Raw genomic sequence first — 14,599 nt, 5'->3', positions numbered from 1 at the left:
TAGCCTAGTGGTCAGAGTGTTGTGTCAGTAACCAGCAGGTAGCCTAGTGGTTAGAGCGTTGTGTCAGTAACCAGCAGGTAGGTAGCCTAGTGGTTAGAGTGTTGTGTCAGTAACCAGCAGGTAGGTAGCCTAGTGGTTAGAGGGTTGTGTCAGTAACCAGCAGGTAGCCTAGTGGTCAGAGTGTTGTGTCAGTAACCAGCAGGTAGCCTAGTGGTCAGAGTGTTGTGTCAGTAACCAGCAGGTAGCCTAGTGGTTAGAGCATTGTGTCAGTAACCAGCAGGTAGGTAGCCTAGTGGTTAGAGTGTTGTGTCAGTAACCAGCAGGTAGCCTAGTGGTCAGAGTGTTGTGTCAGTAACCAGCAGGTAGCCTAGTGGTCAGAGTGTTGTGTCAGTAACCAGCAGGTAGCCTAGTGGTTAGAGGGTTGTGTCAGTAACCAGCAGGTAGCCTAGTGGTCAGAGTGTTGTGTCAGTAACCAGCAGGTAGCCTAGTGGTTAGACTACTGGGCCAGTAACCAGCAGGTAGCCTAGTGGTTAGAGCGTTGTGTCAGTAACCAGCAGGTAGCCTAGTGGTTAGAGTGTTGTGTCAGTAACCAGCAGGTAGGTAGCCTAGTGGTTAGACTGCTGGGCCAGTAACCAGCAGGTAGCATAGTGGTTAGAGAGCTGGGCCAGTAACCAGCAGGTAGCCTAGTGGTTAGAGTGTTGTGCCAGTAACCAGCAGGTAGGTAGCCTAGTGGTTAGACTGCTGGGCCAGTAACCAGCAGGTAGCCTAGTGGTCAGAGTGTTGTGTCAGTAACCAGCAGGTAGCCTAGTGGTTAGAGTGTTGTGTCAGTAACCAGCAGGTAGGTAGCCTAGTGGTTAGAGTGTTGTGTCAGTAACCAGCAGGTAGCCTAGTGGTCAGAGTGTTGTGTCAGTAACTAGCAGGTAGCCTAGTGGTCAGAGTGTTGTGTCAGTAACCAGCAGGTAGCCTAGTGGTTAGAGCGTTGTGTCAGTAACCAGCAGGTAGCCTAGTGGTCAGAGTGTTGTGTCAGTAACCAGCAGGTAGCCTAGTGGTCAGAGTGTTGTGTCAGTAACCAGCAGGTAGGTAGCCTAGTGGTTAGAGTGTTGTGTCAGTAACCAGCAGATAGGTAGCCTAGTGGTTAGAGTGTTGTGTCAGTAACCAGCAGGTAGCCTAGTGGTCAGAGTGTTGTGTCAGTAACCAGCAGGTAGCCTAGTGGTTAGACTGCTGGGCCAGTAACCAGCAGGTAGCCTAGTGGTTAGACTGCTGGGCCAGTAACCAGCAGGTAGCCTAGTGGTTAGACTGCTGGGCCAGTAACCAGCAGGTAGCCTAGTGGTTAGACTGCTGGGCCAGTAACCAGAAGGTTGCTGGGTCGGAGCCCCTAGTTGACAAGGTAAAAATCTGTCTTTCTGACACTGATTAAGGCAGTTAACCCACTGTTCCCTGGGCACTGAAGACGTGGATGTTAACTAAGGCATCCCCCCCCCCCCCCCCCGCTCTGCTCTGATTCAGAGGGGTTGGGTTAAATGCAGAAGACACATTTCAGTTGAATACATTCAGTTGGACAACTGACTAGGTATCCCCATTTCCAAGTCTCCGCTAACGCTGGGAACTTTGCCTTTACATTTCATGTCTGCAATGTAAACAGGTATACATGTATGTAAATGATTTCACAAATAGTTTTTCAAAATAAGATACATGCATTTGTTTTAAGACATGTTGTGCCATAAGTCAATCATGCCACCTGTCAATGATTTGTCAGATCTGTCTACACTTGTAAGATATCCAGACACAATGCACCCAGACTACCTCTGGAATTGGTCAGGAAGATCTGATCACAATAAGATCACAATGAGTCTTTTAAATGTCTACACCTGTCAAAAGATTTGGGTACAATCAGAATGTGGAAAAGATCAGGACACAGGACACATGGGACACATGGGTTGGCAGGGTAGCCTAGTGGTTAGAGCGTTGGACTAGTAACCGGAAGGTTGCAAGTTCAAACCCCTGAGCTGACAAGGTACAAATCTGTCGTTCTGCCCCTGAACAGGCAGAACGACACACTGTTTCTTAGGCCGTCATTGAAAATAAGAATTTGTTCTTAACTGACTTGCCTAGTTAAATAAAAAATAAACGGGGCTTCTGAGGAGAACCTGTTGGTTTAAAGAGCAATACATCTGACAAAGGCATGACCACCAGATAGACTTGACACGTTCTCTGAAGCAGTACGAACATATTTCCTCTTTTATTTACATTCCTTGTTCAAATGTTAACATTTTATAACGCTATAACGCTTGATCAAGTTGGCATTTTTTTTCTCATTAAAATAAATTGGCACAAGTAAAACATATGTAGACAAAAGTTTATTTACACCATACAACATTGTTCATTTTTAAATATTTTATACAGGGCTGCAGATGAGAGAGTTTTAGCCGAGATTCTTCAAGCAAGATTCTGCAGTATTAAAGTTTGTGAAATATATTATTCATATAAAAGTGAGTATTACCTTTATTGCATTTAAAGCAATGAAGAATGTAGCTTTGACAAACATTCATTTTTATATGACAGAAAATCCTCTTTGCCTGCCACTCTCGCTCATATATATTTTATATTATAAAGTAAAAAGTATAGTAATGGCCAAACAGACTTGTTATAAACTTTTTAAAAACCTGCATAAATATATACATTGTGCTTCCAGGGTCCAGTTTTGTGAAATATAAAACTGGATCCAACGAAGCTGGGATTGACATTGTATTATGTCTTCATTTAGCTTTTGAGGTTTATTCATCTAGAAAGATTTTCACCTTTTTGAAACCAATTCTTCTTTACCATGGGTACTCTGAAACACACGATGGTAAATATTGTACACCCACCTGGCTGGCCCGCTGCACTAAGTACACTAGTGAGAATACAAAAAGTAACACTGATGATTTTTGTTGTATTTTTTCCTCCTGTCCTCTGTGTTTTCCTCTTAAATGGTATTGGCACATCATGTCCTTGTCATCCTCCTTTAGAATCCAGATATGTACTAGGCCAAGGCTGTTAGGACAGTCTGTCCATTTTTTTCAGTGCAAAATACATCCTTTCCCCTTTCCTCCATGTCCTGGTTATCATTTTTCTCCTGGTTTTCCTCTTCCTGGTTTTTACTTCCTGGAAGTCTCCTTTCTGGCGTGCATCCAAAATGTCACCCTATTCCCTATATAGTGCACTACCTTTGACCAGAGCCCTATGAGTCCTGTTCAAAAGAGCCCTTTGGGTACTGGTGAAAAAGAGGCCTATAGGACCTGGTCATAAGTAGTGCACTTCATTGGGAATAGGGTGCCATTTTGGACTAATTTCCTGGTTTGTTTAGATCAGATCAGATCAGACCTCTGTCTGGAAGTCTCCTTCCTGGACGTCTAAGGGGAGATTGACACACTTCTCCCACTCTGCTGCGGTCATCTCCAGAGAGTCCTTGGGGTCAGGGTCTAGTACATTCATACTGGCGTAGTTCTGGTACTCACAGGCTGGGTTGTAGCTCTCCCAGGGGTTCTTGTTGGCCATGGCCTTGTCCTTGGGAGGACAGGGACAGGGACAGGTTAGCAGCAGATATGGACAGGGACATAGCAGGACACAGCAGATAGCATGCCTTACAGTCACTAAACATGGTTCACTATAAATTGTTACTATATGTTATACCACATATACTTTATATGTAATATATAGGATAGGGTCAGGGATATATACATACAGGGATATGTGAGGGTTATTACTTAGAAGGGAGCATGCCTCACTGTGACTGGTTACAGTTCTTCTTCTTAAACATTGGGTAACATTGGTTAAATACATTTGAATTTCATCACTTTAAAACATTTATAAACATTCATATGAAAGTTATAATGGATTATCCATGAAAGTTATTATAAAGTGTAGCAAAACAATGGATTATGGCAGAGACTTTGAATCATGCCGTACTGCCTCTATGCATTGATCACCTCAACTAATGTTCTGGTAGAGCATATTAATGGTGTAATGGTTCTATGAGAAGTGTAAGTAACAAAAGGTAATGATAAGTATCTCAAATGTGAATAATATGGTTAGATTATATCATGGAAGAAATCAAATGAATAGTGAGTTCCCTTCCAGCTGGATAACGGTGAAGAGGGACTAGAGGACGAGCTTCCACTGTGTCTGACTGTGTTCTGTTCCCATAATCTGGATGTACTCTCACTGACACTCACAAAGAGACTAGCAGGGAGTCAAATAGGACAGCGAGCAATCGGAGCTGTTACTATGCAGTCAGGGAACACACAATGGTCACTAATGTTGTCTGTAGCTCTGGAGCCTGCCAGCTATTCAGCCAGCCTAGCCAGCACTGCAGTACATTTAATCAGCCAGCCCAGCCAGCACTGCAGTACATTTAATCAGCCAGCCCAGCCAGCAGTGCAGTATACTTAATCAGCCAGCCCAGCCAGCACTGCAGTACATTTAATCAGCCAGCCTAGCCAGCACTGCAGTACATTTAATTAGCCAGCCTAGCCAGCACTGCAGTACATTTAATCAGCCAGCCTAGCCAGCACTGCAGTACATTTAATCAGCCAGCCTAGCCAGCACTGCAGTACATTTAATCAGCCAGCCTAGCCAGCACTGCAGTACATTTAATCAGCCAGCCTAGCCAGCACTGCAGTACATTTAATCAGCCAGCCCAGCCAGCACTGCAGTACATTTCATCAGCCAGCCCAGCCAGCACTGCAGTACATTTAATCAACCAGCCCAGCCAGCACTGCAGTACATTTAATCAGCCAGCCCAGCCAGCACTGCAGTACATTTAATCAGCCAGCCTAGCCAGCACTGCAGTACATTTAATTAGCCAGCCTAGCCAGCACTGCAGTACATTTAATCAGCCAGCCTAGCCAGCACTGCAGTACATTTAATCAGCCAGCCTAGCCAGCACTGCAGTACATTTAATCAGCCAGCCTAGCCAGCACTGCAGTACATTTAATCAGCCAGCCTAGCCAGCAATGCAGTACATTTAATCAGCCAGCCCAGCCAGCACTGCAGTACATTTAATCAGCCAGCCAAGCCAGCACTGCAGTATACTTAATCAGCCAGCCCAGCCAGCACTGCAGTACATTTAATCAGCCAGCCTAGCCAGCACAGCAGTACATTTAATCAGCCAGCCTAGCCAGCACTGCAGTACATTTAATCAGCCAGCCTAGCCAGCACTGCAGTACATTTAATCAGCCAGCCTAGCCAGCACTGCAGTACATTTAATCAGCCAGCCTAGACAGCACTGCAGTACATTTAATCAGCCAGCCTAGCCAGCACTGCAGTACATTTAATCAGCCAGCCTAGCCAGCACTGCAGTACATTTAATCAGCCAGCCTAGCCAGCACTGCAGTACATTTAATCAGCCAGCCCAGCCAGCACTGCAGTACATTTAATCAGCCAGCCCAGCCAGCACTGCAGTACATTTAATCAGCCAGCCTAGCCAGCACTGCAGTACATTTAATCAGCCAGCCCAGCCAGCACAGCAGTACATTTAATCAGCCAGCCCAGCCAGCACTGCAGTACATTTAATCAGCCAGCCCAGCCAGCACTGCAGTACATTTAATCAGCCAGCCCAGCCAGCACTGCAGCACTTTTAATCAGCCAGCCCAGCCAGCACTGCAGTACATTTAATCAGCCAGCCCAGCCAGCAATGCAGTACATTTAATCAGCCAGCCTAGCCAGCACTGCAGTACATTTAATCAGCCAGCCCAGCTAGCACTGCAGTACATTTAATCAGCAAGCCTAGCCAGCACTGCAGTACATTTAATCAGCCAGCCCAGCCAGCACTGCAGTACATTTAATCAGCCAGCCCAGCTAGCCCTGCAGTACATTTAATCAGCAAGCCTAGCCAGCACTGCAGTACATTTAATCAGCCAGCCCAGCCAGCACTGCAGTACATTTAATCAGCCAGACCAGCCAGCACTGCAGTACATTTAATCAGCCAGCCCAGCCAGCACTGCAGTACATTTAATCAGCCAGCCCAGCCAGCACTGCAGTACATTTAATCAGCCAGCCTAGCCAGCACTGCAGTACATTTAATCAGCCAGCCCTGCCAGCACTGCAGTACATTTAATAAACCAGCCCAGCCAGCACTGCAGTATATTTAATCAGCCAGCCCAGCCAACACTGCAGTACATTTATTCAACTAGACCAGCCAGCACTGCAGTACATTTAATCAGCCAGCCCAGCCAGCACTGCAGTACATTTATTCAGCCAGCCCAGCCAGCACTGCAGTACATGTATTCAGCTAGGCCAGCCCAGCTAGCACTGCAGTACATTTAATCAGCAAGCCTAGCCAGCACTGCAGTACATTTAATCAGCCAGCCCAGCCAGCACTGCAGTACATTTAATCAGCCAGCCCAGCCAGCACTGCAGTACATTTAATCAGCCAGCCCAGCCAGCACTGCAGTACATTTAATCAGCCAGCCCAGCCAGCACTGCAGTACATTTAATCAGCCAGCCCAGCCAGCACTGCAGCACTTTTAATCAGCCAGCCCAGCCAGCACTGCAGTACATTTAATCAGCCAGCCCAGCCAGCAATGCAGTACATTTAATCAGCCAGCCCAGCCAGCACTGCAGTACATTTAATCAGCCAGCCCAGCTAGCACTGCAGTACATTTAATCAGCAAGCCTAGCCAGCACTGCAGTACATTTAATCAGCCAGCCCAGCCAGCACTGCAGTACATTTAATCAGCCAGCCCAGCTAGCCCTGCAGTACATTTAATCAGCAAGCCTAGCCAGCACTGCAGTACATTTAATCAGCCAGCCCAGCCAGCACTGCAGTACATTTAATCAGCCAGACCAGCCAGCACTGCAGTACATTTAATCAGCCAGCCCAGCCAGCACTGCAGTACATTTAATCAGCCAGCCCAGCCAGCACTGCAGTACATTTAATCAGCCAGCACTGCAGTACATTTAATCAGCCAGCCCTGCCAGCACTGCAGTACATTTAATAAACCAGCCCAGCCAGCACTGCAGTATATTTAATCAGCCAGCCCAGCCAACACTGCAGTACATTTATTCAACTAGACCAGCCAGCACTGCAGTACATTTAATCAGCCAGCCCAGCCAGCACTGCAGTACATTTATTCAGCCAGCCCAGCCAGCACTGCAGTACATGTATTCAGCTAGGCCAGCCCAGCCAGCACTGCAGTACATTTAATCAGCAAGCCTAGCCAGCACTGCAGTACATTTAATCAGCCAGCCCAGCCAGCACTGCAGTACATTTAATCAGCCAGCCCAGCCAGCACTGCAGTACATTTAATCAGCCAGCCCAGCCAGCACTGCAGTACATTTAATCAGCCAGCCCAGCCAGCACTGCAGTACATTTAATCAGCCAGCCTAGCCAGCACTGCAGTACATTTAATCAGCCAGCCCTGCCAGCACTGCAGTACATTTAATCAGCCAGCCCAGCCAGCACTGCAGTACATTTATTCAGCCAGCCCAGCCAGCACTGCAGTACATGTATTCAGCTAGTCCAGCCCAGCCAGCACTGCAGTACATTTAATCAGCCAGTCCAGACCAGCCAGCACTGCAGTACATTTAATCAGCCAGCCCAGCCAGCACTGCAGTACATTTAATCAGCCAGCCCAGCCAGCACTGCAGTACATTTAATCAGCCAGCCTAGCCAGCACTGCAGTACATTTATTCAGCCAGCCCAGCCAGCACTGCCGTACATTTAATCAGCCAGCCTAGCCAGCACTGCAGTACATTTAATCAGCCAGCCCAGCTAGCCCTGCAGTACATTTAATCAGCAAGCCTAGCCAGCACTGCAGTACATTTAATCAGCCAGCCCAGCCAGCACTGCAGTACATTTAATCAGCCAGACCAGCCAGCACTGCAGTACATTTAATCAGCCAGCCCAGCCAGCACTGCAGTACATTTAATCAGCCAGCCCAGCCAGCACTGCAGTACATTTAATCAGCCAGACCAGCCAGCACTGCAGTACATTTAATCAGCCAGCCCTGCCAGCACTGCAGTACATTTAATCAGCCAGCCCAGCCAGCACTGCAGTATATTTAATCAGCCAGCCCAGCCAACACTGCAGTACATTTATTCAACTAGACCAGCCATACTGCAGTACATTTAATCAGCCAGCCCAGCCAGCACTGCAGTACATTTATTCAGCCAGCCCAGCCAGCACTGCAGTACATGTATTCAGCTAGGCCAGCCCAGCTAGCACTGCAGTACATTTAATCAGCAAGCCTAGCCAGCACTGCAGTACATTTAATCAGCCAGCCCAGCCAGCACTGCAGTACATTTAATCAGCCAGCCCAGCCAGCACTGCAGTACATTTAATCAGCCAGCCCAGCCAGCACTGCAGTACATTTAATCAGCCAGCCCAGCCAGCACTGCAGTACATTTAATCAGCCAGCCTAGCCAGCACTGCAGTACATTTAATCAGCCAGCCCTGCCACCACTGCAGTACATTTAATCAGCCAGCCCAGCCAGCACTGCAGTATATTTAATCAGCCAGCCCAGCCAACACTGCAGTACATTTATTCATTTAGACCAGCCAGCACTGCAGTACATTTAATCAGCCAGCCCAGCCAGCACTGCAGTACATGTATTCAGCTAGTCCAGCCCAGCCAGCACTGCAGTACATGTATTCAGCTAGTCCAGCCCAGCCAGCACTGCAGTACATTTAATCTGCCAGCCCAGCCAGCACTGCAGTACATTTAATCAGCCAGTCCAGCCCAGCCAGCACTGCAGTACATTTAATCAGCCAGCCCAGCCAGCACTGCAGTACATTTAATCAGCCAGCCCAGCCAGCACTGCAGTATATTTAATCAGCCAGCCTAGCCAGCACTGCAGTACATTTATTCAGCCAGCCCAGCCAGCACTGCCGTACATTTAATCAGCCAGCCTAGCCAGCACTGCAGTACATTTAATCAGCCAGCCTAGCCAGCACTGCAGTACATTTAATCAGCCAGCCCAGCCAGCACTGCAGTACATTTATTCAGCCAGCCCAGCCAGCACTGCAGTACATTTAATCAGCCAGCCTAGCCAGCACTGCAGTACATTTATTCAGCCAGCCCAGCCAGCACTGCAGTACATTTATTCAGCCAGCCTAGCCAGCACTGCAGTACATGTTTAATCAGCCAGCCCAGCCAGCACTGCAGTACATTTATTCAGCCAGCCCAGCCAGCACTGCAGTATATTTAATCAGCCAGCCCAGCCAGCACTGCAGTACATTTAATCAGCCAGCCCAGCCAGCACTGCAGTACATTTAATCAGCCAGCCCAGCCAGCACTGCAGTACATTTAATCAGCCAGCCCAGCCAGCACTGCAGTACATTTAATCAGCCAGCCCAGCCAGCACTGCAGTACATTTATTCAGCCAGCCCAGCCAGCACTGCAGTACATTTATTCAGCCAGCCCAGCCAGCACTGCAGTACATTTATTCCATAACATTTATTCCAAAAAAAGAAAAACAAAGGGATGTAGTTTTCTATATAAATGTCCTTGTGGTGGTTACTAAGCAACAAGCAGAGAATTACACTGTGCAGTGGGGCTGATTGAAATGTGAGAGAAGAGAGAGAAGATTACATGACATGGCAGGCCGAGGGGCTAACTGCCTGCCTGCCTACTTGCATGCCGCAGAGCTGACACTATTCTCACACAACAATAGGCCTGAGTGTGTTTTGGTCAACAGGCCAATTTCCCAGGATACAGTGCAGAAAGTAATGCAGAAAGCATTCACTCAGTAGTCATCAAGCCTGAATGACCATGACTGGTCTCTTGAATGATACACATCTGGATTTGAATGGATGAACACTAATTCAGATGGACTACCACGACAGACAACCACCTCACAGTGGCTCTTTTCAATACATCTATTGTACATAGTCTTAACCTTGCATCCTTGTCCGAGTGGAGGGACCTTGGACCTTCTCCTTCAATATGGTTGAGAAGTAGGAGAGGAGTGAATCTGCAGACTGCCTAAATTAGATAATGCCTACCTTCTCTCAGACATGATCTCTCAACTAAAGACTAGTCCCCCCCTCCCCCCCTCACCAGTAGCAGCTGGCAGGCCTGCTAGGTATAGGGCCATGTCACTGAACCCCCTCACCAGTAGCAGCTGGCAGGCCTGTTAGGTATAGGGCCATGTCACTGAACCCCCTCACCAGTAGCAGCTGGCAGGCCTGTTAGGTATAGGGCCATGTCACTGAACCCCCTCACCAGTAGCAGCTGGCAGGCCAGTAGCAGCTGGCAGGCCTGCTAGGTATAGGGCCATGTCACTGAACCCCCTCACCAGTAGCAGCTGGCAGGCCTGTTAGGTATAGGACCATGTCACTGAACCCCCTCACCAGTAGCAGCTGGCAGGCCTGCTAGGTATAGGGCCATGTCACTGAACCCCCTCACCAGTAGCAGCTGGCAGGCCTGCTAGGTATAGGGCCATGTCACTGAACCCCATCACCAGTAGCATTTGGCAGGCCTGTTAGGTATAGGGCCATGTCACTGAACCCCATCACCAGTAGCAGCTGGCAGGCCTGTTAGGTATAGGGCCATGTCACTGAACCCCATCACCAGTAGCAGCTGGCAGGCCTGTTAGGTATAGGGCCATGTCACTGGATCTGTTCATTTGCTCAATGACTCACTACGTGTGTTGCTGAGCGGATGGACATCTAAAAAAGACTATCTATCCTGACATGATCTTGTTTTGTACTCTAATTGGTCGACAACCACCAGCTTCAACCAATCACCCCACCTGGATCTTCTCCAGCTCTGTAATTGGTCTACAACAGACGACCGCTGACCAATCATCTCCCTCCTTCACCATTTCCTGTTACTGCTGATTTCCTGTTCCTGGTATTATTACTCACCATGCTGCCCATATTTGGTATGTCTTGAAATCGATCCAGGGTTTGAAATTTCTGATTCAGTTCTTGGAACAGCTCCATGTGTCTTTTCCTGGTGTGCATGACTTTCTGCAATGGCAAGGGGTTCGTTTTTGGTTTGGAAATCAAAGCCAATAATAGGATGGAGATTATAATGCAATGTTTTATCCTCTCCAACCAGTACACCTTTCTGAATAGCATTTAATCTGCCACTGGTATTACAGTAAGCCTGAGACATATTAAAGGGGCCAATGTCTTTTAAGGATTTTTTTGCATATAATGTAAGCCAGTTGAGTAATTACATATAATTTATGGCCAATTTTATTATCAAATCTATCTTTTGCATTTATGCAGAATAGTCAGATTACAAAAAATGGATGGAGAAATGGAATAAACCCACAGAAGTGGTGTGAGACATTTGTGTCTTGGGCTGTCAGACAATGTCATATTTTCCATAGAAAAAGTGCAGAAGTCAGGTGTGAAATGTGCATGTGACCTCAGAAAGCGTAACAGGTTTCAAATCAACTCATAGCCAATGGATGTATGTAGGAGATGGAGGGGAACAACATGAGCAGGGGAGATTTGCTGGCGGCCCTGTACGGGTTTAGATTGACAGCGTTGCTTTTACCTTAACTACGCCACACATAAATACATCTGTTTTGTGTCAAAACCATGTTACTCCAATAAGCTTAAGTGCTACACAAGGTAGTAGTAACATTAAAGGGTAGGGTAAACAAAAATGCTCAGTGTAACAACAGTAGTAAATTAAAGGGTAGGGCGAACACAAATGCTCAGTGTAACAACAGTAGTAAATTAAAGGGTAGGGCAAACACAAATGCTCAGTGTAACAACAGTAGTAAATTAAAGGGTAGGGCGAACAAGAATGCTCAGTGTAACAACAGTAGTAAATTAAAGGGTAGGGCGAACAAGAATGCTCAGTGTAACAACAGTAGTAAATTAAAGGGTAGGGCGAACACAAATGCTCAGTGTAACTACAAAAGCCTGAAGCATGCACTTTGCCAACCAGTAAATTGACTTACTTCAAAGTCCAGATCTTGGTAGCGCGATTTTCTTCTCTGAAGACAAAACAAACATATTGCGGATAATTAGACAGTCTGTTAACATGAGGGGTCATTAACTTCTGAATACTATAGAAATTATAATTATATTAATGAACACTAAATAACATTCTAACCATGACAAAATAAGCCCATTTTATTTTACGGCAACAACGTGACGATCTTCTCACTTGAACACAGCTACACATTCATTCTGTATTTACCTCTGCCACAATTTCTCAGTGGAACATAACAACAAACAAAACCTTAATTTACTTAAACCAACACTTCAACAGTCTTCTCCACTCCAGCCTACCTCTAAGGTTATCCAACACTTCAACAGTCTTCTCCACTCCAGCCTACCTCTAAGGTTATCCAACACTTCAACAGTCTTCTCCACTCCAGCCTACCTCTAAGGTTAAATCAACACTTCAACAGTCTTCTCCACTCCAGCCTACCTCTAAGGTCAAATCAACACTTCAACAGTCTTCTCCACTCCAGTCTACCTCTAAGGTTAAATCAACACTTCAACAGTCTTCTCTTCTCCAGCCTACCTCTAAGGTTAAATCAACACTTCAACAGTCTTCTCCACTCCAGCCTACCTCTAAGGTTAAATCAACACTTCAACAGTCTTCTCCACTCCAGCCTACCTCTAAGGTTAAATCAACACTTCAACAGTATTCTCCACTCCAGTCTACCTCTAAGGTCAAATCAACACTTCAACAGTCTTCTCCACTCCAGCCTACCTCTAAGGTTAAATCAACACTTCAACAGTATTCTCCACTCCAGCCTACCTCTAAGGTTATCCAACACTTCAACAGTCTTCTCCACTCCAGCCTACCTCTAAGGTTAAATCAACACTTCAACAGTCTTCTCCACTCCAGCCTACCTCTAAGGTTATCCAACACTTCAACAGTCTTCTCCACTCCAGCCTACCTCTAAGGTTAAATCAACACTTCAACAGTCTTCTCCACTCCAGCCTACCTCTAAGGTTAAATCAACACTTCAACAGTCTTCTCCACTCCAGCCTACCTCTAAGGTTAAATCAACACTTCAACAGTCTTCTCCACTCCAGCCTACCTCTAAGGTTAAATCAACACTTCAACAGTCTTCTCCACTCCAGCCTACCTCTAAGGTTATCCAACACTTCAACAGTCTTCTCCACTCCAGCCTACCTCTAAGGTTATCCAACACTTCAACAGTCTTCTCTTCTCCAGCCTACCTCTAAGGTTAAATCAACACTTCAACAGTCTTCTCCACTCCAGCCTACCTCTAAGGTTATCCAACACTTCAACAGTCTTCTCTTCTCCAGCCTACCTCTAAGGTTAAACCAACACTTCAACAGTCTTCTCCACTCCAGCCTACCTCTAAGGTTATCCAACACTTCAACAGTCTTCTCCACTCCAGCCTACCTCTAAGGTTAAATCAACACTTCAACAGTCTTCTCCACTCCAGCCTACCTCTAAGGTTAAATCAACACTTCAACAGTCTTCTCTTCTCCAGCCTACCTCTAAGGTTAAATCAACACTTCAACAGTCTTCTCCACTCCAGCCTACCTCTAAGGTTATCCAACACTTCAACAGTCTTCTCCACTCCAGCCTACCTCTAAGGTTAAATCAACACTTCAACAGTCTTCTCCACTCCAGCCTACCTCTAAGGTCAAATCAACACTTCAACAGTCTTCTCCACTCCAGTCTACCTCTAAGGTTATCCAACACTTCAACAGTCTTCTCCACTCCAGCCTACCTCTAAGGTTATCCAACACTTCAACAGTCTTCTCCACTCCAGTCTACCTCTAAGGTTAAATCAACACTTCAACAGTCTTCTCTTCTCCAGCCTACCTCTAAGGTTAAATCAACACTTCAACAGTCTTCTCCACTCCAGCCTACCTCTAAGGTTAAATCAACACTTCAACAGTCTTCTCCACTCCAGCCTACCTCTAAGGTTAAATCAACACTTCAACAGTATTCTCCACTCCAGTCTACCTCTAAGGTCAAATCAACACTTCAACAGTCTTCTCCACTCCAGCCTACCTCTAAGGTTAAATCAACACTTCAACAGTATTCTCCACTCCAGCCTACCTCTAAGGTTATCCAACACTTCAACAGTCTTCTCCACTCCAGCCTACCTCTAAGGTTAAATCAACACTTCAACAGTCTTCTCCACTCCAGCCTACCTCTAAGGTTATCCAACACTTCAACAGTCTTCTCCACTCCAGCCTACCTCTAAGGTTAAATCAACACTTCAACAGTCTTCCCCACTCCAGCCTACCTCTAAGGTTAAATCAACACTTCAACAGTCTTCTCTTCTCCAGCCTACCTCTAAGGTTAAATCAACACTTCAACAGTCTTCTCCACTCCAGCCTACCTCTAAGGTTATCCAACACTTCAACAGTCTTCTCCACTCCAGCCTACCTCTAAGGTTAAATCAACACTTCAACAGTCTTCTCCACTCCAGCCTACCTCTAAGGTTAAATCAACACTTCAACAGTCTTCTCCACTCCAGCCTACCTCTAAGGTTAAATCAACACTTCAACAGTCTTCTCCACTCCAGCCTACCTCTAAGGTTAAATCAACACTTCAACAGTCTTCTCCACTCCAGCCTACCTCTAAGGTTATCCAACACTTCAACAGTCTTCTCCACTCCAGCCTACCTCTAAGGTTATCCAACACTTCAA

General features: G+C 46.4%; 1 protein-coding gene across 1 annotated transcript in view; it reads right to left on the bottom strand.

Moving 5' to 3' along the window:
- Positions 1–2,242: 2,242 nt before the first annotated feature.
- Positions 2,243–14,599, bottom strand: part of LOC139410665 (adhesion G protein-coupled receptor B3-like) — a 173,771-nt gene continuing 161,414 nt past the window's right edge. Inside the window, exons 21-23 of the mRNA XM_071156092.1 lie at positions 11,905–11,940; positions 10,850–10,954; positions 2,243–3,546 (exon numbers count right to left, since the gene is read on the bottom strand). Of these exons, the coding sequence (XP_071012193.1) occupies positions 3,358–3,546; positions 10,850–10,954; positions 11,905–11,940 (330 nt within the window). The 3' untranslated portion in view covers positions 2,243–3,357. The remainder of the gene's footprint in view (positions 3,547–10,849; positions 10,955–11,904; positions 11,941–14,599) is intronic.

The sequence above is a fragment of the Oncorhynchus clarkii genome, chromosome 1 (genome assembly GCF_045791955.1).
Source record: "Oncorhynchus clarkii lewisi isolate Uvic-CL-2024 chromosome 1, UVic_Ocla_1.0, whole genome shotgun sequence".
NCBI classification, from domain to species: Eukaryota; Metazoa; Chordata; class Actinopteri; order Salmoniformes; family Salmonidae; genus Oncorhynchus; species Oncorhynchus clarkii.
This window is presented reverse-complemented; position numbering and strand designations above follow the sequence as displayed.